This window comes from Cucumis melo, chromosome 11 (genome assembly GCF_025177605.1).
Source record: "Cucumis melo cultivar AY chromosome 11, USDA_Cmelo_AY_1.0, whole genome shotgun sequence".
Classification (NCBI taxonomy): domain Eukaryota; kingdom Viridiplantae; phylum Streptophyta; class Magnoliopsida; order Cucurbitales; family Cucurbitaceae; genus Cucumis; species Cucumis melo.
The window spans coordinates 31004139-31029189 of NC_066867.1; the positions used below are offsets into that span (position 1 = coordinate 31004139).

General features: G+C 30.1%; 3 protein-coding genes across 6 annotated transcripts; 2 read left to right on the plus strand and 1 right to left on the minus strand.

The window, feature by feature from the left end:
* Positions 1 to 1330: 1330 nt before the first annotated feature.
* LOC103497703 (pollen-specific leucine-rich repeat extensin-like protein 1) lies at positions 1331 to 3686 on the plus strand. Its single transcript, XM_017046758.2, has one exon. The coding sequence runs from the start codon at positions 1370 to 1372 to the stop codon at positions 3479 to 3481; it is 2112 nt and encodes a 703-aa protein (XP_016902247.2). The 5' UTR covers positions 1331 to 1369; the 3' UTR covers positions 3482 to 3686.
* Positions 3687 to 4863: 1177 nt separating this feature from the next.
* Positions 4864 to 8028, plus strand: LOC103497697 (uncharacterized). 4 transcript variants are annotated; one of them, XM_051091986.1, is made up of 8 exons: positions 4864 to 5286; positions 5731 to 5752; positions 6249 to 6305; positions 6387 to 6468; positions 6594 to 6689; positions 6779 to 6903; positions 7010 to 7028; positions 7539 to 7711. In XM_051091986.1, exons 1-8 carry the CDS (start codon positions 5184 to 5186, stop codon positions 7557 to 7559), a joined length of 525 nt encoding a protein of 174 aa, XP_050947943.1. In that variant the 5' UTR covers positions 4864 to 5183; the 3' UTR covers positions 7560 to 7711. The 4 variants fall into 4 exon arrangements, with proteins under 4 accessions (XP_050947943.1, XP_050947944.1, XP_008458182.2 ...); XM_008459960.3 differs by having other exon boundaries at positions 4867 to 5286; positions 7577 to 8028; XM_008459963.3 differs by having other exon boundaries at positions 4870 to 5286; positions 7585 to 8028.
* Positions 8029 to 11540: 3512 nt separating this feature from the next.
* LOC103497696 (brassinosteroid-responsive RING protein 1) lies at positions 11541 to 12276 on the minus strand. Its single transcript, XM_008459958.3, has one exon. The coding sequence runs from the start codon at positions 12187 to 12189 to the stop codon at positions 11701 to 11703; it is 489 nt and encodes a 162-aa protein (XP_008458180.1). The 5' UTR covers positions 12190 to 12276; the 3' UTR covers positions 11541 to 11700.
* Positions 12277 to 25051: the final 12775 nt, after the last annotated feature.

Below are 25051 nucleotides of genomic sequence, written 5' to 3' on the forward strand. Positions count from 1 at the left end.
AGCATTGAGTATCTCTGCAAGAGTGATTTGAGTCAAATCTTTGGTATTTTCTAAGGCAGAAATAGATGCCTCAAATTTTTCAGGCACTGATACAAGAATTTTTTCTACAATTCTTGAGTCCTTGAACACAGAACCAAGTAATCTGATTTGGTTTGCAATGTCCAATAACCTAACAGAATACTCTTTAATTGATTCTGTTTCCTTCATCTTCTGCAACTCGAATTCTCGAATCAAGTTTAGCACACGCATTCCTTTGATTCTTTCATCTCCCTCATATTCTGACTTGAGATAATTCCATATCTCATATGCTGATCTCAGAGTCATAATTCTAGTGAAGATAGTAGATGAGACTGCAGCAAACAGACATGCCTTTGCCTTGGATTTCTTTGTCTTCTTCTCCTTTTGCGCTTTGATTTGTGCCATGGTAGGATTGTCTGGAAGAGCAGGAATTTCATAATCCTCTTCCACTGCTTCCCAAATGTCCAAAGCTTCCATATAAGCTTCCATACGAACTGCCCAAACTTGGTAGTTGTCTCCATCAAATATCAATGGAGAAATTGAAGTGAAACTAGAACTTGTTATGGCGTCCATGACACAACAACTCACACTCACAGATCCCTTAAGAAGAGAGCTCTGATACCAATTGTTATTTTCTAGAGTAAAAATAAATATTGCAATGGAAAATTGAAGACAAATTCATTTCAATTACATTCAAAGAAAAAATACAGTATTTAAAGTCTTAAAAATAACTACCCACTAACATCATGACCCTAAACTTTCTCCACTAACATCATGACCCTAAACTTTCTCCACTAATCAACATGACCCTAGACTTTCTCCATGATTACAAATCATGAATGACTAATTCCTAAGAAATAGGAACAAACTTGGACTAAATTAACTTAACAAAGATAAACACACATGAGCATGTTTCAATCCTAAAGCACTTTCTTAACAGATATAAAATATAAAGTTTCGAGACTTATATATTATATATTATTTGAATGTTTATGAATGAAAGTTTTTTATTTAAAAATGAGAAATTGGTGGAAAGAAAAACAAAAGGAGAATGTCTTTGAATGAAGTCCAATGATATTTTCTGTGTCTTCTAATTATAATGCAATTGACGAAGTCACATACTAATTAAAGAAAGCAAAAGGAAAAGATTGGAAAGACCACAACCAAACACAATCCAAAAAAATAGGAATTTGATTTGGCAGAAGGCGAAAAAGAATCCCAATCCACAAAACCATTTAATTTGCAAAACAATCACCATACAAACAAACAAACAAAAAAATGGTTAAAGAAGAATGGGTTTAAAAAGGGGAAATGGGTTCCATATTGGAACACAGCGACAACCCATTTCACCATGGCTTCTCTTCATAGAAAGCAAGCTTATCATGCTTGCTTTCTTATTATTCTTTTTTTCTTCTTCTCTCTCCCATCTATCTCTGTCTCTATCTCAGAAGTTGAAGCTTCATATCTTATTCGTCGTCAACTATTGACTCTAAAACAACATGATGAACTCCCCAATGACTACAAATACAAACTTGACATTGCTGACACTTTTCCAAACGAGAGGTTGAAGATGGCTTATGTAGCCCTTCAAGCATGGAAATTAGCTATTTATTCCGACCCACAAAACATGACTGCCAATTGGGTTGGTGTCGATGTTTGTTCTTACACCGGCGTCTTCTGTGCTCCGGCGCTTGATAACCCAAACATTGAGGTTGTGGCTGGCATTGATTTGAACCATGGTGACATTGCAGGGTACTTGCCTCCGGAACTTGGGCTTTTGACCGACTTGGCTCTCTTCCATATTAACTCTAACCGATTTTGTGGGATCATTCCTTCTAGCTTCTCCAAGCTTGTACTCATGTTTGAGTTTGATGTCAGTAACAACCGCTTCGTTGGCCATTTTCCTCTCGTTGTCCTGGAATGGCCAAGTGCGAAGTACCTCGATCTCAGGTACAATGACTTCGAAGGAGAAATCCCCTCCACACTCTTCACCAAGGAGTTTGACGCCATCTTCTTAAATAACAACAGATTCAATTCTCTAATCCCTGAAACCATTGGAAATTCCACCGTGTCTGTTCTCTCCTTTGCCAACAACGAATTCCACGGCTGCATTCCTAGCACCATTGGCCAAATGTCTAACCTCAATCAAATTCTCTTCCTCGGCAACAAGCTCGGCGGCTGTTTCCCACCTGAGATCGGAAACCTCGTCAATCTCACAGTCTTCGACGTCAGCGGCAATGGCTTCACAGGTCAATTGCCGGAATCCTTGTCTGGCCTCCAAAATTTGGAGATTTTGGACGTTAGCAACAATGAGTTAAGGGGCTCTGTCTCTGCAGGCCTTTGCAAGTTGCCTAAATTGGCTAACTTCACTTTCTCCTTCAATTACTTTGATGGGCAAGATACAACGTGTGTTGCATCTAAAGGATCAGAGAAGGCCTTTAATGATGGCCAAAATTGTTTGGCAAATCGACCAGTGCAAAAAGATGCAAACAAATGTAGCACTGTCTTGAAGAAATCAGTGGAATGTGGCAATTGTGGTGGTGGGTCGAGTTCTCCTGGTGTACCGTCGACTCCTGAGGATCCATATGATCAGTCTCAACCACCTTCAGTGGTCACCCCACCATCTCCAAGTGAGACCTCTATTCCATCATCACCACCATCTCCAGTTGAGTCTACACCACCAACCTCGGTTCCATTCTCACCACCTATTTCATCTCCGGTTGAATCTCTCATACCACCAGTTCACTCACCACCAACCCCAGTTTATTCCCCACCACCACCTGTCCACTCTCCTCCACCACCAGTCCATTCCCCACCACCACCGATCTCTTCTCCTCCACCACCAGTTCACTCTCCCCCACCACCAGTCTCCTCTCCTCCACCACCAGTTTACTCTCCGCCACCACCAGTCTCCTCTCCTCCACCACCAGTTCAATCTCCCCCACCGCCAGTTTCCTCTCCTCCACCACCAGTTCACTCCCCACCACCACCGGTCTCCTCTCCTCCACCACCAGTTCACTCCCCACCACCACCGGTCTCTTCTCCTCCACCACCAGTTCACTCTCCACCGCCACCGGTTCACTCCCCACCCCCACCGGTCTTCTCTCCTCCACCACCAGTTCACTCCCCACCATCACCAGTCTCCTCTCCCCCACCACCACCGGTCTCCTCTCCCCCACCACCACCGGTCCCTTCTCCTCCACCACCACCAGTCTTCTCTCCTCCACCGCTAGTTCATTCCCCACCTCCTCCTGTCCAATCCCCACCACCACCCCTTGTTCAGTCTCCACCACCACGCGTTTACTCCCCACCACCACCAGTCCAATTTCCACCACCTCCAACTTCATCTCCTCCTCCTCCTCTCGATTCTTCTCCACCGCCATCATTCGAGGATGTGATCCTTCCACCAAATATCGGTTTCCAATACGCATCACCGCCTCCACCATTGTTTCCTGGCTACTGAGGAGTTTCATCTCAAATAATCCCAAATTTTATTGAGAGCCATTAGTTTCCTGACTACATCTTCATTTATAGTCCTATTTACCCCTTCATAAAAATTCAAAATATTATTTCTTCCTTATATACATTCTGACTTCTCTAATCTTTATTCTTTTACACTGATGTAGCTTTTTCTTCTTGAAATGAAGAGACAGAGTTTATGTGTTTAACTTGGTGAACCTCACATATGTCATATCATATTGTATTATATGGTTCTTGAAACATAGTGAATTATTTTAAATAATAATCATAATGTATGTGGAAAATCGTTTTCTAAAAAGAAAGGATGAATAAACCTAAAAGGGTATCGTTAATTAGTATTATAGGAAGATGAGAAGAACATAAAGGCATGTAATAGTAATTTTACAAAGCAATTATATTCAATTAATAAAAAAAAAAATTAAAGCTTTGTATAATAATAATTACTAATTTGTCATAATTTAGAGGTAATTGGAAAAAGAGAGTGAAATCTAATGCAAACAATAAAACGAATTATGTTTCAATAATATGATCTATTTAAAAGAAAAAAAAAAAATTACGACCACCAATAGAGGAAGAACTAACAATTAAATTATGTCTTATCTTATCCTCTTTGAAACTATGGCAATTGAAAAAGAAATTAGATGATTTTTAAATACCTTATTAACTTAGTTGTTCTAAATTTAACTAATCAACATTTAACCTTTTTATCTTTTAAGATGATACCAAAATTATCATTGATTTATTCTTATTCTTCTTTTTATTTTCCAACTCTTAAAAAAATTTAATGGCTTCAAATTTACCATTCATATGACAATAAGTTATAATAATTCACATCCACTTTCATATTATAATCTTTAATGCATTTTCAATACCTAACTTTTGCTTATTTTCAAGATAAGACCATGTGTTAATGTTTAAATTTTAATCATTAAAAACTATAATATTAAATAATTTAATCATATATATAATATCGTCATTTTTACGTGGAAATTTTATTGAATAAATGAATGAATAAAAAATTTTAATGAAAAAAATTTTCACGGACATTTCTAATCCTTTCTATATTGTAATTCTAACATCTCTTAGATTATAAAAAAAGATAAATCAAACCTCAAACTTAGATAGCTATAACAACTTACACGTCTAATTATCTAGATTGAATAATCACCGGATAATTTTGATGTAGCATTTATAAAAAAATCTCCTTTTTATCATCGAGTTTAAAATTGAATAATATATGTTATCATCAAAATTTATGGAAAACATAAGAAATCAAAAACTCATAATTTATTGTCAAATTTCATCAAAATTAAGAAGGAAGAAAAAGGAAAAAAATAGAAATAAAAAAAACTTGTCCAACAACTTCATATCCTAATTCCTTCACCGCCAAGAAATCCCAACGTGCAACCTCCATTGTTAACCGCGAAAATCCTTAGAATTCCATATTGCAGTACCCAATAAGCGTTAGATCCAATTCTCCATGATCCCATTTTTCAAGGAAAACAAACAAGAAATTTTTTTCTTTTTTACATCCATTAGCCAATTTTAGCGTTTGGTCGTTTCCTTCGAGTTCAGTCTCTCCTCTTTGACCCCGATTACCCCATTTCTCAAGTTCCCATCAAAAAAGCCCCTTCTGGGCTGCCTTTTGATTTCTACCTTCGAATTGGGTCCTTACGAGTTCGGCCATGGCGTCGCAAGCTGATTACATGGAGAAAATCCACCTTCGTCAGAATTACAGAAATATCTGGCATACTGATCTCACGGGCACCATTGCTGCCAGTCCACCTTGTATGTGTTTGTTATTTTTTGTTTGATTGCTTAGATTTTTGGGATGAATCGATTGTGAGATAAGAATGTTGGAAATTTTGGGTTTGTCGTTGATTCTTTAGTTGGGTTTTCTTTGTCTGTTTTATTCATGAGATCGGGCAAAAGTTACGTAAATCGAATCACGTTGATTTTGGGTGTAATGACCGTTCAGATTTCTCTGGCTCTGTTCCTTTTCCATGTGATAAAAATGGCGGCTGATGCTTCATTTGCTAACAGGGTGTTCTTTGTTTGAGGGCTTTTCTTATTAGAATACTCATTTGTTCTTGTTAAATATCTTGATCGTGCTTGACCAAGGAAATGCATATCTCAGTTTTCTCACCAACCATGCAAGGAGTTCACCTTTTTTCCATATTCTTATGTATGATCCCAAACATTAACGTTATTTTTATTCATTCTGTTTTGCAGATTGTTGCTTTTCTTTATTCTGGTGAGGTGTTTGTTCTCTGATGAGTTCCCTGTCACAATTTCAATTTCAGTGATTGAAAAGCTTTGTTAATTAAGTTTATGGCTGTCTGTGTTCTTAGTTCTATACAATGAAATATTCTGCTACTTACCTGTTTGGTAAACAAAATTGCGAGGCTATCTAATTGGTCTTTACTTCTAACATTTTCATGGCTTAAAAAAAATGCAATGTTGTGTTTGGTTTAACTTTTCAAGTTTTAAATTTTGATAAAAATTCATCTTGAGAAAATTGAAGTGTTTGGCAACCACTCAATGTAGCTTTTGAAATACTTTCAAAGTTTATTTTAAACCATTTCTATCAAAAAGTTCAAATCAAAAAGAGTTCTTTACAAAACATTTTTTTCTCTTTAGTCAATCCAAAGGGCCCAAGTATGTGTTACCTTTGTATATAGTGTTTAAAATGGCATTGGTTTCTACTTTAAGATGGTTTTTCTTCTAACTACTTTTTATTTTGTTAAAAGTGCCCCATATGCTTCTTACCTTCTGCGCAAACGAGCTCTTTACGATGATATGTCGAGGTATTGTCAATGAATCTTTGTAATCTTACTAGAAAGATAAAGTTTGTATCACGTCTGATCTTTTTGATTTATCTATCATAGATACACATGCTGTGGTGGCTACATGCCTTGCAGCGGCAAGTGTGGAGAAAAGCGTTGCCCTGAAGTTTGTCTATGCACTGAGGTATGGTTGTCGAGCGAGGACCAGTTTCTCCTTTGAGCCTCTAGTTATCTCTTTCTATACATGTATTCTTCTATGTGATCTATGTGAGCGAAGCATTCTGTGTTTTGGTTTTGTATTCTATTTAGGTTTTTTGTTGCTTTGCTAATTCAGTTGCATCAACACGTTTCATGTTGCAAGACGAGTTCAATATACAGACAACAGAGTGTGATAACTGCATCATCGTACCGTCTTCTCTCTCAATCCATTTATTCGTTAAATTGCTCGTACCAAGCTCTTTTCTCCCTTTAACAACTTGGCCTTTACTTTGCAGGCCTTTACGTTGTGCCTCTCACAACTGGCTTGCATATGCTCCATAATTGCTTGCTTGCTTGGAAGTGAAGAACTTCGAGAGGCCTCAGACTTATTGACCTGTTTATCTAATCTTGTATACTGCTCGTAAGGGGTTGCATTTCAATCTTCTTAATCCATAATAACATGTGAAAGTTCTTTTTATATCTTAAATTATATTTTTAATTATGTATTTGTTTCTTTTGTCTTGCAGTGTCTGTGCATGTATGCAGGTACGTCCAAACTTTAAAAAGCTTACAACTTAATGATATCCAATGTTTGTTAAACTCGCAAGATACAAAAATCTTAGTTATGTTTATTTAGACTACAAAACTTACGTTTTTAGTCTTTTTACTTCATATCAACTTTTAACGTCACAAACACAGGAGCGAAAGATGTAAGATTTCTAAATCGCATGCTTCACCATTAATTAAATACAGATATTACACAAACTTGGACCAACTATAATTCAAACCTCCCTTCAAGAAGTTACCCATAACACACTTTTCTTCAAATATATGCTTATCCTAGGGGGCTATTAGGTTGTTAACCTTATGAACCACATAAAAACTTATGTTTATGAAATTTTCTTTTTGTACAACATATTACAACAAGTTGAAATCCATAAACCAAAACCCAACAGTACTTCTTTTCTCTTGAAACATAATTCATTGCTCTAATGATTTTCTTGTACATATATGTCTGTTTTAGTTTGTTATACTTGAATTCTCTGTCTAAAGTAGGATGCATGTATGATTTTCTGATGGTGTTAATTATGGAGAGCTCCAGACACAACACAAGCTTGAGTTGGATAAAAGAGATGGCAAGTTTGGACCTCAACCACCACCCATGGCTGCGCCTCTCACACAGCAAATGTCCCGTATCGTTCAGCCTATTCCGGCCGCTGTTGGTGGATATCCTCCTCCTCCGGTATATGGACAACCATTTGGGCACCTACCCCCTCCTGTTGTTCAAGGCTACCCCCCGGCACGGCCACCACCACCAGCCCCTCACCTGGCTCAAGGCTACCAGCCCCCTCCTCCATTTCAAGGCTATCCACAACCCGGTTATCCTCCGCATCCGCCTCCGGGCCAATACAAGTGATTTGTTCCACATTGTTTCCCAAATATGTAAACTCAAATTTGCATATTCTGAATAAAATTTCCTATGTAATAGGATATAATCGTTTCTATTGCGTAGGAAATATGAATGAAAAACTTGCAATTATCGAAACGGCTTATAATACTCTTTTTTAGATTAATTTCTTATCTTTTAAATGTAAAATGCAACTAAAAGTGGTAAGCAAATTTGTGTGTGTTTTTGTTACTAAAAAAGAGAGAACAAAAAAACAAAAAGTGTACCAAACCTGTTATAAAGTGATAATGTTTTCCATTAGTCTCAAAGGCAAACGTATGTTTTAATGATGATTTTATTTATGGTATTTTTTTTTCTAACAAAAGGAAGTTTCAAAATACCTATTTTGGGTTTTGAAGTTTTAAGTTTATTGTACCAATTTTAAATTATCTATTTTATCTCTAAACTTTTGTATAAGTAATCATTTTTATGAACCAGAAGTAGAAGTAAATATGATAATCAAATAGTTGCTTTTATAGAAAAAAGGTTCGACAAAAAAATTGGTATTCAAAGTTGATTTAAAAAGATAAGACATTAGGTAGCTACATAGGACAAGAGATAATAATGACCCCAACAAACACAATTGTTTGAAGATTTTTGAAAGTTTAATTTAATGATAAACAAATCCAACTACCGAAAATGATACATTGAAAGTGTTTTCAAATAACACAAATAAACTAAAACAGATTTTTTTAATATACATAATCCAACGATAATTGATATATATTTTTTTTCTTGAGATTGGGGACTCAAATTCTTATTACACTAAATATATCATTGAAATGATCAATCTAACCGTCACCACTTACCTAAAAATTTATTTATTGCAAGTTTTTTTGACACCTAGATGTTGTAAGATGAGACAGATTGTCTAGATACATATAAGTTGGCCCAAGACAGATATAAAAAAATGGTAAATAATTTTTTTATAGACATTATATATCATATATTGAGCACCAATTCATCATCAATTCCTACTATAAAAGATACTACTTAAAAAAATGAGTAACATATAATAAAGGGAGTTTGCTTAAAAATAATTTCCTAGAAAGAAAAAAAAAACCACTAAAAAACAAAAATTTATTGGAACCTTATTTTTTTTTCTATGAATAAAAATCTTTGGTTAATTTTTTCATTTTTTACCATAGCCCCTGTAATAAAAGTATAAATATTTTAAAATAACAAATTTGACAAAATATTTGCCAACAATAGTAAAGTTTCAGATTCTATTAATCACAAACATTCTTCTATTAATCACAAACATTCTTCTATTAATTACAAACACTCTATAGATTCTATCAGTGTCATTGATAAACAGTGATAGAAGTCTATCAATTTCTATCCTCGATAGAATCCAAAAATTTTGTTATAGCTTATAAATATTTTAATTTATTTTACTATTTTAAAAAATGCTCTATAATTAATCAATAAATAAAACCAAATATAAAGACTAAAATACCAATGAAACCTAAGAATTTAAACGTAGGAACAATGAAAAGAAAGAAAAGAAGTGATATAAGAATGGATATCAATAATTAATAATGTAATTTGACCATATTATTATTATTATTTATATAATAATTTTTTTTTCTTTTTGCATTAAATTATAATGTATTATGTGGATAGTATAATACGGTACTTTGATTAAAATAAATGTGAATGAACCATGAAGTACCATTTTTTTTTTATTCTTTGGCATGAAGTTGCATTTTCTTCAATAAAAACAAAAGAATAATCATAGTATATTTATTTGATTATCCAAATTAGATTTTTAAGTTTTTTTTTTTTATTATTATTTATCAAGTTTATTCACTATGAAATAGATTTTGTTGACTTTCTAGAAGAAATGCTGATTTTTTTCCATTAGTCAAGTCAAAAAAAAGGGGGGGGGGATTTTTTTTAGTACATGTTTTCTAGAACTTCAACAATTATTGTTTTTATTATCATTGAAAAAGAAAGAAACTAAAATATGGTTTAATTCCCTTCTTATTTATAGGAAATTGAAGCCAAAGTAAAAGAGACACCATCTAAAGAAAGTCAATGGTCAAAATCAAATTAAGAGAGGTAAACATAAGTTGATTTCATTTGTTTTCATTATTCAATGTATTAGAAAACGTTATTTTTAGTACAAAAGAGTAGAAAACCATAATCTAAATTTGAAAAGAAAAGAAAATATTTCTTTTGATTATGGTCTAACATAAAACCTTGAATCTACGATAATGTTGGACGATAATGTTCTTATTATAAATTATTACTATTCGTTACAAAATCTTCAATAATCACAATTGAGTTCAAAATTACATGAAAATTATAAAATTTCAATACAAACGTGCATCTCAATCGAAAGCCTAATTGATAATTTGTTTAGGTTACTAGTGATTTTTTAATTAAATGACCTAATCAATTTACCAAATTTGCAAACTATTCGATAAAAAATGTAATTGTAATGGTTAGCAATTATAGGAATAATAATAAAGTACACAACAACATTTTTTAAAAATTGTAAATATAGAAAAGTTTACCAACGATAAATAATTTTTATCAATGATAGACTCTTATGGTCTATCGTTGATAGACCGATATTCAATAAAATCTATCGATAATAGATTTCTATCGTTTTGAGACTTTGACAAGTTTAACTTTATTTATAATATTTTAAAATGTTATTATATGTACTAATATTTTGAATATAATCACTATATATATATACAACTATTCCTTAGAAACTGATGAAAGTTTGGTTAGAAAATTATACCGTAAGACTCAATTAAATATGGAAAAAGGGGTGTTGGCCACAAAAAATGAGGTTAAGAGCAATTCATTGTATTTGATAAATAGAACATACTACAACTTATTTGGGCCTCGAGAAGACGATAGTTTAGATCAAAATTCCAAAGCAACCTCTACACCCTTAGCTTCGGCCTAGGGCGAGCCCAAGGTTGAGCCTTCCATTAAAAAGAGATTAAAATAATAATAATAATAATAATAATAATAATAATTCTCCTTTTAAAAGAAAGATTATATTATAGATTTCGAACGGATTTAGACACTTGGAATTATCCTCATTAGTCACCTTTGAAATTTTAGTGTATGTATGTGTCAATATATTAAATTAAAGTAATAGTAAATACACTTATGTTCACCTTAAACTAATGTTTTGATATAATTATTAATATGATCCCTTTTTCTTTTCCTATCATAATTATCCAAATAATTTTGTATGCGTTCTAATTAGCATAAGAACAAGAACATAGCTCAACTAATATACTTTATATCTTAATAATTAAAAAATTTTATGGTTTGAATTTTTTCTTAATTTATGAATTAGATATATTAAAAGTTGTTTTTAATCGAAGAACGTAAAATAAGTAAATTGGACTAAATTCTCCGGTAGTTTGATGGAATTTTGTTAAGCATGAAATCAAATGAAAATAATTATAAATCACTTATTCGTTCACTTCATAGAACAACCCATGAAACCTCCAATTTAAAAAAATTGCTTTTATCATCCCAATAGATATATATCTCCAAACCCATTTGAACAAATTAATGAATAAAAAAGTTTCGTTTTTGGGCCAAAAGTGCCCAAAATTCTCATATATATATATATATATATATATATATATATTATATATATATATATGTAATATACACATTATAGATTTATAATTATTATATACAGTTTGAAAAACTCTTCCTTAAAAAAAAAAGAAAAAAAGAAAGTGAAAAAGAAGAAAAAGAATAATGGAAAACAAAAGAAAGAAAAAGGTTCTATCCTAAAACGGAGTTAAAGTCCGTCTCGAAAGTCTCGGCGACACCGGAGGCAGCCCACAGCCGTTGATTAAATTCATCCATCATCCCATCGGGCACAAACGGCGTTCTACAAAGAGGACACGTGTCGTGATCATGATCCATCCAACGGTCCAGACACCTCCGGTGGAATATGTGCTTGCAATTCGTTAGCCACCGGATCTCCTCCGCCCCCTCGAACTCGTACAGGCAAACGGCGCATCTCTCTGGCGGGTTTGGCAGATCGGAGAATTTCACCACCGGGAGGAGTTCGCGGAGGAGGAGGGCCGACGGGGGAGGGTTGAGGGGGAATTGGAGTTCAGGCGGTAGATTGTCGGAGGGGAGAAATTCGGGGAGGCCGAGGAGGCGGAAGAGGGAGAGGATGAGGAATTTGAGAAGGTCGAGGAGGGAGAGGAGGTGGAGGAATATGGTGGGGAAGAAAACTTCGGTGCAACCCACCGGAAAGCCCATAAGGGAGGTGGAAAAATTGGTTGAATGTTGTAGATTGAAGTAAAGGTTAGTTAATGGGGGAGTCTGTGTTAGGGAAGGAGGGGGGAATTTGATTTAATATACAGAGAGGGAAGGAAGAAGGAGGTGTGGGAGGTGATAAAGTCACATGGTGGTGCAATGTGGGTGACGGAAATAACCAATAGACTGGGATGTGAGTGGGTCCCTCCTTCTTTTCATGTTTTTTTGTTTTATACCATTTTAAAGTCCCATTATATATATATATTCTTTCAAATTTGCTTCGACTAATAATAAATTCAAATATATTTTTTAAATTATAGTAAAACATTAATACAAATTTTTTTTTATAAATTTAAAAAATTATATAACATTTTACAAAATATTTATGTTTCATACTAAAAAAATCGAATGTAATAAATTTTATCTTTCAGTAATTTTTGTCTAAAAACTCTTTAAAAGTTATAGATACATAGGGGCTAAATACAAATATAAAATTTAAATTTTAGTGTTCAATTAAAAAAAATTATATTTAATATATCAATTAATTCTTAAACTTTTAAAATTTTCAATGATTTTCGTAGACACAACCTTACAAGTTTGAATATCTATTTAAAGTTTATAGAACTATTAAATATATTTTTATATTCTTGAACCAAATCGAGACAAATTTCAAAATTTGTAATTTAACCTTTTCAAAATTTTTATTGTATTTGATAGGACTCTTGACTCTACCCTTCTATGTTTGATGGGTTTTTAATATATCCAATGATATGTTTTTTAAAAAATTATAAGTTTAAAATTGTATATGATATATCTAATATACGTGCTAGTAGAAATTACTAATATCGAGGGGCTAAACTTTTTTTCTATAATAAAATGTTTGGCGGACAATTTATAAAGTTGTAGATAAGACTTAAATTTTTTTGGAGACGTTTGGCCCAAGGGTTACCAATGTAGTGTAGGGTTGGATTATGATAATCCAACCATGTTTAGGGTTATCATAATTCCTCTTCTCTCTTTCCTTCTTCTTAAACTTTTTTAATTTCCCCTAACCCAAACTCTTCAATTCACCTACTAAACTATCTTTTTAAATTACTCTCAAACACATTTTATCATAAAACTATATTTTAGAACCCTTCTCCCAAACAAATGTTATGATAAAATTATTAAATATCATAACACTAGTTTTATGGTAATATTAACCCTCCATAACTCAATCATTCTCCCAGACGACCCCTCAATGTTATCTATAATAGGATTTTTTAATAAAAAAAAAGTGTCTAATAGTTATTTTAAATTTTAATTTTGAGTCTAATAACAAGTTTAATTGAATTCAATTGAAAATTTAAGTTTTTTTTTATTGTTGATAATAAATTTATTTAATTTATTAGGCATAAAATTCTAAAAATATATTAGACTCAATATTTTATATTTAGATTTATGTTTAAAAAATACTTCAATGTTGATAGTTAAATCGTGCTAATTTCCTATAAATTTGTTGGTTTTTTTCACTATTATAATGAATATATCGAATAAACTTTGATGTTTTAAGTAACTTCTAATTACATCGATGATCGTGTAGAAAATTTCAAACTTTCTATTAGGTTATTTTGTAAGATCTTTAAAATTTGTTAATAATTACTATATGACCATATTATAAAACGTGTAGATATATCGTTGAGATATTCCATGTGATGTCACATAAAATTCAATTTATTTATTTATTTTATTTAATAAAATTAAACTCTTAATTTAAGGAAAGCAATTTGTTCAAAGATGAAGAATTAATAAAATAATAGGTTAATTAAAACATTAGTGAGTAGTTTAACTTTATTTTAGTCAAGAAATCTCAATAGGTTAAAAGACCAATTAGAGAATATTAAAAAGATGAAGAACCAAGTCAAAGAATAATCAGAAGAAAATAGAGTTTTTTTCTTTCCTTTTTTTAATTTGGTTTTATTATGGCGGAATCTTTAATTTGTTTTTTCTTTTTTCTATTTTCTAAAAGAAAAATCGTTTCTATATATATAGTAATGTGTGGGTCCGGGAAGGTCTTACGTGGAAGATGGCTGCCATGGGAGAGGGCAGTGGGTGAGGGAACATGTGGGAGGATATAATGGTCATTTCAGTTTCCAAATGCAAAGAAAAACATTTTTTTTTCCTTTTTGTTTCTTTATTATTAAGAAATATATCATTTTTAAAGTACGGTGTAAATTGATATTATTATCGAAGTTTAGGGTTAAATGGGTGTAATTATTAGTTTATAGGTTTTGATTGATATAATCTCAGAGTTTAGGGTTATAAATTGATATTTGTTATTGTTATTACCGTGGAAAAAATGACTCTTTTTTTTTTCGTTTGGTTTTAAGTTTTTATTTGATTTCTAAGTTTCAAAATATTATATTTATAATTTCAAGGTTTTTCAAGGTTATAAGTTTCATCGAATCTCTCTTTGTTATTGTGTTTACTATTTTCTACTCAAGTCAAAATAGTGTATCTGCACTCCAAACACAAACGATCATTATAACACAGTTGGGACTAAATTTAATAGTCTACACTCCATAGATAAACCATTTGTAACCTATAGAGTACTATAATATCACATGTGTTATAATAACTAGTTCAATAAATTAAACACTCCCTAAGGTTAGAAGAGAAAAAAACATTATTTGGTTCTATAGTTTGTGTGGCTCATTCTATTTTAGTCTTACTTTCAAATATTCAAGTTTATTTTCTATACTTTTAAATGTTATTATTATTATTATTAAATAAACAAACAATTTCCTCGAAAAAAAAGAGAGAAAAGAATACAGGAGGATAGAAATAAAAAACTTCGAGTTTTTCAACTAAGTAAGATATTTATATTATACTTAAGGAATAACTACAAAAAGTATTTGAAAACCGAGCTCAAAGAGAGACATGAAACTTCACCAAGGGACCAAACTTCACTAGGGTTTTTATCCACACCTCTAAACACTCTAGTGACCCCTCCAACATCCCACATAACGTCCGGGGCACACCCACACTAGCAAATCATAAAAAGTATCATTTATCTTTGGAAAGGCGGATGGAGGAGGGAACTCGTGAATCATCAAACGAACAATCCTTTTGGCAAGATAACACAACATCAAACTCTTGAATCATGACACATATAATAATCTATCTAACTTATCTCAATTTATCGTAGATAAATTATAATATTGGACTATATTTTATAAATATTTTGATCCATTTTATTATTTTAAAAACAAACTATATAAAAACTCAGATTGAAACAAATTTCATTGCATTTTAATTATTTTCATAATAGTATCATATGAACAATCATTTGTTTATTTCCATAAGGAAAATTTTATCTTATTTTCAATACCCATGACACTTGTAAAATAGAGACCGACTTGATCTCTATCCATCAATCTCTATCGTTCATAATTTAAGACAAATGATTTCTTAACAAATTCGAACAATTGATATGGTACAATTATTATTCATTTAAGTTACCTTCAAGTTTGAAACCAATTTCTATTTATTGGATCATTTTCAATTTAATATTTTAATTACACATTACTTAAAAAAGATCAATCAAAGTTCTTAAGGTCAACTTATCTATTATTACATTGATTGATGGAACCAATTTACAATTAATCATCCAACTAGGTTTCTACACTACGCTATATGATATTAATTAGTTTGACACAAAAGACTTATATCAATGAAAATGGTGTATCTAAACTTACTTTAATTAATATCATTAATAAATATTTTGTATTTCTTTTCTTTACATGTTTGAAAAGTAGAACGTTCCTATATATGATAAATTGAAGACCATAGAATATATTGTCAACAATACTTTGGTAAACTTCAAAAATGTTTTGAGTGATTAAACTTATAACCTATAATGATCAAATTTGAAACGAAGTAGAAATTAAAATGATAAGTTTAAAAAGAAAACAAAGAGCTTTGATTAGGTTTGGGAAGAAGAAAGCAAAGCTACCAATAATTTCAAAGCAACATAAGGGGAAGGAAAAATTTGGACCTATATATATGTATATGAATTAAAGTGTGATAATCATAGGTTGAAATAATTTAAAATCATTAAGTGTGATATTTGAATTCATTTTATTTAGGCACATACCTAACCATATTTATAGATAAAAAGTTTTCTCCCACTTTAATTAAAATTTGGAAAACTAATGCCCACCATTTTCAATAATAATGATGATATGGTTTGACATTTTTCCTTTCCATATTAGCAAAAATGTGGATTATTGACCCTAGCTATGATCTAATGATGGTTGTGTAATTATATTCCATTTAAAATATTTTTATTATATTTCAACTTTAGAATTAATTAGATGCATTATATATATAAAAAATTGTCCTTCACTCTTTTTTTCACTCTAATTTCTAAGAAATAAACCATACTTATAATATATATATATATATATATATATATATATATATATATTAAAAAGAGGTTTGAATCTATTTTCTTACCCTTTAGTATTAGAAAAAAAGTAAACAATCTTATGTTCTAATTACTTGCTTGTATTTATAGCCGCTACATTGTAGCTACCATTTAGTTGTATGATTCTCTTCTACATGCAACATGTTGGACGTACGACACCAACTTACGGAAGAACAATTTCTTTAAAGAAAAAAACCTTGCTTCTAAATTTCAAAAAAGAAAAGAAAAGAAAAGAAAAGAAAAGAGAAAGAAGAGCTAGAGATGTTGGTTTCAATTTGAAGGAATACCATGCAATATCCATATTGGGTTGGAGACAGCTCCAAATTATCCCCTTCCTCCTCTCTCACCATCACTACTTCTTACCATAATATTCGACAAAAGTATTCATTATAAGCTAATTTGACCTATATTTATATAATTATTTTTCAACTAACAATAATTGAGTTGAAATTACAATAATAATAATACAAAACAATAAGTTATTGAATTAGATTAATAGTACATATTTGAAAATACTTATGATATTCGATTAAAAGACCATTATTTAAAATCTCATATTAAAGAAGAAAAAGAAGCGAAAAATGAAGTCAAAGAAATTCTTAGTCTCCTCGTGAATAATGATCAAGGGATTGATGCTTTAATTACTTTATTGAAGAGGGGTGTATTTGTTCATTCTCTAGTCATTTCAATGAGTGAATATAAGGAGAGGAAAAAAGGATTGGGAGGGGGCAATCAACCAACTCATAATTCAAATTTAGAACACCATACTTCTTTTCAAAAAAAAAAAAAAAACAAACACCCAAAATGCTTTTATGTGTTTGCCATAAAAGAGAAAAAGGGAAAATGTAAGAAAAGGAAAGAAAAGTGTTCTATTAATCTGTATAAGAATCTCCAAATATGATCATAGAGAGAAGGGCAAAGTTGACATTTTCTTTTATACAAATATTCTAATCTTTCAATTTCTTTGATTGAATAATTACTTATTGTATCTTTTTTTTTCTTCTTTTTTTCATATTTAGGTCTTTTGAACTTTAAAAATATGTAGTTAAAGCAGTAATTATATTAGTTTGGAATAGATATTAAAGTGAGAAAAGAGAAAAAAATATATTCAATTGGAGTAGTACACGTAGGCAAGCAAAGTATATTTTTAAACATAAACTTATTAGGTCCCACGGATTTATAAAATCGCCCTATTTTTTTAATGTCACCGTGTTATCTTATAGTGAGGCAAATTATATTATTGATTATATAGAGTGTTGATCATATTGAGTGTTGATCAGTATTCTAGAAACAAAATAACTGGCATCTATTGGATGGATTGAATAGATACAGAACCATACGAACACCGGTTTTATAATTAAATGTCACATTATAGATTAAAGCATTTGTTATTATTATTAGACTTTTAGTGTTATAATGAATCTATATATATCTTATAATGATAAAAAAAAAATGAAAACGAGAATGATAAAAAGGACAAAGATCGTCGGTAGAATGTGAAAGGGAGAAGAAAGTGTCGAGAAACAAAGAACAAGAGCACATGATATGAGAATGGAAATGAATAGGAGAAGAGCACCCATCCCCCACCACACCACACGCTCACCACACCATAGGTTGGGGCCTGCCAATGCTAATGTTCATAAAAATAGAGAGCTAAAATTTTGAAGATTATTTGTGAGAAATGAGTCCGTGAGGGGCATTCTTTGAGATTGGTTTTGGGTTCACTTGTCCATCCACTCCTAGACACTTATGGGCCCTAATTGTCCCTTCTTGTATTCTTTCATTAACGTTGAAACTCTACCGTTAACGTCTTGCAAAAGACAAAAATTAATTGAAGTAGTGTTCAATTGATACAGGTCAGATGTATATGTCTAAACTAATTTTGACGATTGCGTCAGAGTTAGAGTCGTATGTGCTAATGATCAAACTTTGATTGGATGTAAACTAGAGTTTTGAGTAAGTAAGATTTAATGTTGATGTCACGGGCTATTAAAATTAATGATGGACCTAAGTAAAATTAATATTAAATTGTGAGATTGAAAAATGCAAAAGACCCAAGAAATAAGAAACAATACTAATTGATGGGAGGAAATAATATTACAAGAGCTCTAGTAGCATGCTAAATTGTCAATTAACTAAAAAAAACATAAGTTGATACGTGAAGATAAATTTAGTATAGTTTATCCAATACTATTTCTTTTTATGCGATACGACAACTTGTGTTGAGCGTGTATACAACTATGATGGTTAAACTGCACACCTTGTCTGGGTATAGTACTATCGAATATGGGTGATCATCGGTCGATCGAAGTCATTTTTTCACAAAACCAACCCCAAACTGACCACAGTCGATTTAGTAAAATGTTAAACCAATCTCGACATTGATGAGTTAGGGTCAATCGGTCGAGTTAATTTAAAAATTAAAAATAACTTTTGGAAAGTCTCAATTTGAAACTTTTCAAAACCGACCCGTCTCGTTTTCCTACTGATCGATCGAATTCGGTTTGGTCGATCAACTTTGTTTTCAAGTCTATTATGTTGATCCAACCAAATAATGATAAAAATAAATGAGCAGTTAATTATACTTTTGTTACATTTATGAAGTTAGTTCAAAGGTGAGTTGTCACACTAAACAATCTCACAATAATTTTCTACACTCTTCACATGCAATATTTTTAGGGTATAATTATTATTATTTGGAGGAGGCTACAAATTCTCACAACATTTATCTACTTATTTATATATATATAATTGTATCATCTCATTGTGTGACAAAAAGTGAAGGGATATATATTCATGGCAAGTGTCATTTTCTCATTTACTTCTTGAGATCTTTCACGTGCGTGGGGTCATCCCTTTTTTTATTAGTAAAGAAAAAAATTTATAAAAGGGTTATAAAATTAATCCACATTAAAAACAAATTAGGTGAAATAATAGTTTACCTCAAATTTGTTGGTTAATCTATCAAACAATCCTTCTATTATTGTTGTTCAACTTTAATTTAAACAATCATGTTTATAGTATTTTATATAAAGAGAAATTGCATCCAATGTAAAAATAAATAAATAAAAACAGTTCATAACACTTTTTTTATATTAAAACAAGTAATTAAATATATCAAAGACTATTATAAAATTATTCGTTTTTAAATTTACTACTTTTACAATTTAGAGAATATAAATACACGAGTCTATTTTCTAAAAAAAAATCTATTTTTACAAATGTTCGTAAAATTAATTTATATAATAGGCTTAAATTATTAACTGATATTCTTTTTTCTAAAATTGGTGAAATAAAAAAGAAATTTAAAAAGTTAGTTATTGGATAGTGACAACTCCAATTAGTTATGAGTAGTTTTTATACCATAAACATAATATTTATAAATTTATTGCAAATCCCATCATGATTAGTTTTTCTTCTTTTTTTTTTTAAATTTTAATTACATTATTAGCAACTAATTAGCTTAGTTTACTAAGATATACATAGTAAACTTGTAACTATTTTTGTTAGTTAATTACATTGATTGGGAATTTAAAGGAAATAACCCAAAAATAGAATTTTTAATATAAAGTTTTATAAACAAATATTTGACCGTACGGAAGAATATGAGTAAGCTAAGGACTTAGGTGGATTGGGAATATCGCCTACCAAACTTTTAATCATTTCATGTGACATAAGGGAAGAAAGACCCTATTTTTCTTTCTTCCTTCCTTTCTTATACTTTATATATAAATAAAAAAAAAAAACATACTTTTTAATCAACTTATTTTTCAAATTTAATCATTACAAAAGTCTTCAAACCTACTCAATTTTCTTTCTTTCTTTCCCTTTTTTTTTATAATTACCAATTATTCGTCGTTTGCTTTGAATTTTTGTTGAATACTGAAAAATAACTACCTATATTATTAGATTTGAATATCTAAATTTTAAATATTTGAAATAATTAATGTATGTGTTTGGATTCACAAGATAATTAATATTTAAAATTTAAATATTGTAAAAGATTAAATTAAATAATTACTTAATTAGATATTAAAAATGAATTAAATTAATTTAGTGTTATAGTAATTGATTATAATATACGATAAAAGTAAAAATATTACTTTTTGAAATAATTAAATTAATATAAATAAAATAAATTATTTATAGTTAATTATAATAATTTATATTAAATAGTTAAGATAACCTAAATATATTAAGGAAGAAAATATTATTTTAAAATGATTAAGTCTACAATGTATTTTTTATTTATTTAAGAGTTAACTAAGTTAATAGTAATGAATAATTAATATTGATTTGTAAATTATTTAAGCTATTTTTTTTTCATCTCCCATATATAAAAAAATCTCATTTTTATAGCCTATTAAAGAAAGAGTCCATATCTAAAAATTTCATATTTTTGCATAGTATTAAAAAGCCTATGTCTAATGGGTTTTGTAATTATTTGGATAATAATTTTTTTTGAAGAGTTTGATTGATGCAACATTTATTTTATAGAAAAAATGTTTTATTGTTAATTAATTAGAATACAAAATATTAGGCCCTTTTTTGTTATTAAAATGAAGGTCATAGTTATGACTGATTTTTAAAATAGTTAAAATCGTTTTTATCATTTTTAAAATCATTTTGAACTATAATTTAATGATTCAAAATCAATTTTGATAATATAAAAATATAATTTGAAAGTGTAAGATTAAATATTAATTTTCACTCATTTTATCATTTATAATAATTTTTTTATTTTTATTATTTTTTAAAGTAAATAAAAACATTAAAATTACAAGTGGAAAAAATTATGGGTGCGTTTAGATTAATTTTATAAGTGTTTATATATAAAAAAGAAATTTACCCACTTTCAAAGTCAATCTAAAGAAAGAATATTTATTTAAAAAAGAAAGTGTTATATAAAAACTCAAGATAAAAAGAATATTATTTGTAAAGAAATAATTTAGTAAGAGAAGATGGTTAATAGAATATATAATTCCAAATTCTAAGAGTTGGATTTTGTAGTGTAAATGCTACAAAAAAAGGAATTGATTTGAAATAAAGGAAGGTGGGAGAGATTGGAGTTTTTTTTTGGGTTAATGTCAGTTGGAGATAATTCAAAAGGGACCTAATGTTGAAGCAATGAGTGAATAGACCCAAAACCTAACCAAAACCTGTTTCTTCTTTGTCTCCTCCATTACTCTCTCTCTCTCTCTCATACCTACAACTACATAATCACAATCTAAAAAAAAAAAAAAAGAACCATAATTGACCAAAAATACTAACAACACACGACGTCTTTATTAAGCTAACGCTAGCAGATATCTAACTAAGATAAACCATCATCTCAATAATACAGTAACTTTTCTCCTTAGGTTAAAAAGTTTTATCGGATCGGAGCACACACACTAAAGAGTGGGTGGAAAAAAAGAACACCGATACTTAAAAAATGAAAGAAAGAAATCAACCCTAGTCGATGTAGTGGTGTCAACCGTGTTCTTGGTTTCTAACGAAAAAAATCAAGGACGATCGTTAATAACACCTGTTTTTTTTTTTTTTTTTGTTAGATTCGAATCTAATCAACTTACTTTTGTTAAATTCGACTCTAATCAACCTATTTTTGTTAAATTCGACTCTAATCAACATGCTTTCTTCTTTTATCAAATATCATTTTGATAATGAATAGTCTAGAACTAACTTCATTTTAGTCGAAATTTAGTAGACACCCTTTTCCCACATCTTAAATATTTATTTGGTCTTATCGTGAGTATTGAGAAACTAATTTTAAGATGGGGTCTTTTAAAAGATATAACAAAAACGGCGGCAAAATATTTACACCATATAGAACAATTTCGAAGACGAAAAAAGCTCGTAGGCCCATCGTGGAAAATACAAAAATGTTTCGTCAATCACGCCGTCAACAACGTGCGTGTAATATATTTGGTATCGTTTGGTACAAGATCGTTTAGATTTGGCTACAATTTATTTTTTTAATTTTATTGTTTAATTTGGTTACACGATCATTTAGATTTGGGTACGTAGCCAAATCTAAACGATTGTTTTTTCAAAATTTAGTACGCGTATCGTTTTTTTTACACGATCGTTTAGATTTGTTTACACGATCATTTGTTTTTTCAAGATTTTTTAGTACACGATCATTTAGATTTGTCTACACGATGATTTATTTTTTTACACGATCGTTTATTTTTTATATAATTGTTTATATTTGGCTATACACGATTTTTAGATTTTGCTATTTTTGTACACGGTCGTTTAGATTTGATTACCCAAATTTAAACAATATAAAAAAAGAAGAGGAAAAGAAGAAAGACGATGGAAAGATTAAACGACATAAAAAAAAGAAGAGAAAAAAAAAGAAAAACGATGGAAAGAAGAAAAACAATGGAAAGAAGTCGAAGAGGAAAAAAAGAAGAAAAAAAGAAAAAGAAAACGATGAAAGAAATCGAAGCGAAGGGAAAGACGATGAAAGAAATCAGAGGAGAAGAAAGTAGAAAGTAAATATTATAGTGTTTTTTGTTACTTTTATAAAAATTAAGCTTTTAAGCTTTAATAAAAGTTTACATAAATTAAATTGAAAACTTTTAAATTCTATAGGAGAATTATTGTATATATGTTTTCTTTGATGTCCACTCTGACTACATCAATTATGTTAAAAAATTTGAATTAGGTCAGTTTTTGTTGTCATAATTTGTTAGCTAATTCCTGGGTTTGGAACATTTAAAAATGTCTTATTGATGTTTATGGACTTCCCCACTCTTTAATCTTTTTAAGAGTGGAAATTTCAAGTTTGTATATCTAAAGACTAAATAAAATATGGTTTTTGCTCTTCCTTGTACAAGCAATATGCTCTTTTTTTGGTTGCTAAGATTTTGCTATATTTAATTTTGGGTGGTCCTTGTCAACTTCCAAGTCTCCATCTTAAAACTACCTATTTGTGCCCTTAATTTTTGTGATATCTTTGATCAAGACATGTTTCATTTTCATATCCATATTCAATCTTTTTGTTTTCTTTTGTGTTCTTAATTATTTCCATTTTATGGTTTTGAGTTGTAATCCAATATATGTCACTCTCACTTTTCTTACATTATAATTTATTACTCCTTTTTTTCCTTTGTGGGGGTGGGGGGTGGGGGGGAAAAAGATATATGTACATATCTATAAGTTCATTTCTTACATTAATGGGCAACTCTTTCTTCTTCTTTATTTTATTTTTAAGCTTTTACAGCTCAACCATCACCATCTCTAACTGTACTTAAATAGTTCTTTTCCAAAATGATGTTTCCATCTCCTTTTTTCTCAATTAAAATAAAATAAAAAAAAATATATATATATATATATATATTACATATTCTAAGAAAAAACCATCGTTATTAGATGAAATTGTGAAATAGTGTATGGATGATTTGAAATAATAAAATTAAGTATTTATTCAAATTCGAACAGTCTTTGCATGAGGTAGTTTTTTAATAGAAAATTTTAAATATAACAAAATAACAAGTTCGACAATTTAAGTTGGTTGTTGTCTCGTATATAAAAGAAATAAACTAAATTATCTACAAATATGACAAAATATTACTATAGATGTTTATAGATATCTATTTCCATAACATTTTACTATATTTTTATAAATAATTTTTATTGTTTATGTTTTGTGATTAATTAAAACGATTACTCATTTTCTAACCTGGCTCCCATTATTGATTTGATTAATGATGAAACCTAATAATTATTTATCGTTAATTCAGTTTTTCTGGCCACTAATATGGCATTAATTTGATGATCAACATGAGGAAAGGCCAATCATTAATTGAATTTACAAAGATAATTATATTATGATCCCTATTATAATTTATCTCTCTCTTCTTTTTACCATCATCTCATCTAGTTGTAAGAATTATTATAACATAGTTCAGGGGTGATCATGTGATATAATTAAATTAATAATAAACTACAAATCAAATGTTAAAGTGATAGGACACAAAATTTGATGATTGATAATATCCTCACTTGTGTTTGCCAAAATTATGAACTCTCTCAAAATTTACCAAATTTCCAAATCAAACTTCAAATCTTACTATATATATATCTATCCCAAATTCCTCTAAATTAAATCTTTGGAGTTGGGTGGAAAGGTATAGAATAAAGTTTTTCTTGTATTTGGTGAGTTTAGTGGGTTGGGCCATTTATTTGGGCCTTATTATCACTATTTTGGACTTGTTTTTCCTGGAGCCAGCCCATAGAAGTCCTCTAACACTACCTTGTGGTGAGTTAACACATGAATTGATACTCAAATCTCCTACTACATATCTATATCTATATATATTTGTAAGAAAATAAGAAATAATAATAATACAAAACTCTGATTGCATATTGATGCCTGTTTTATGTTGT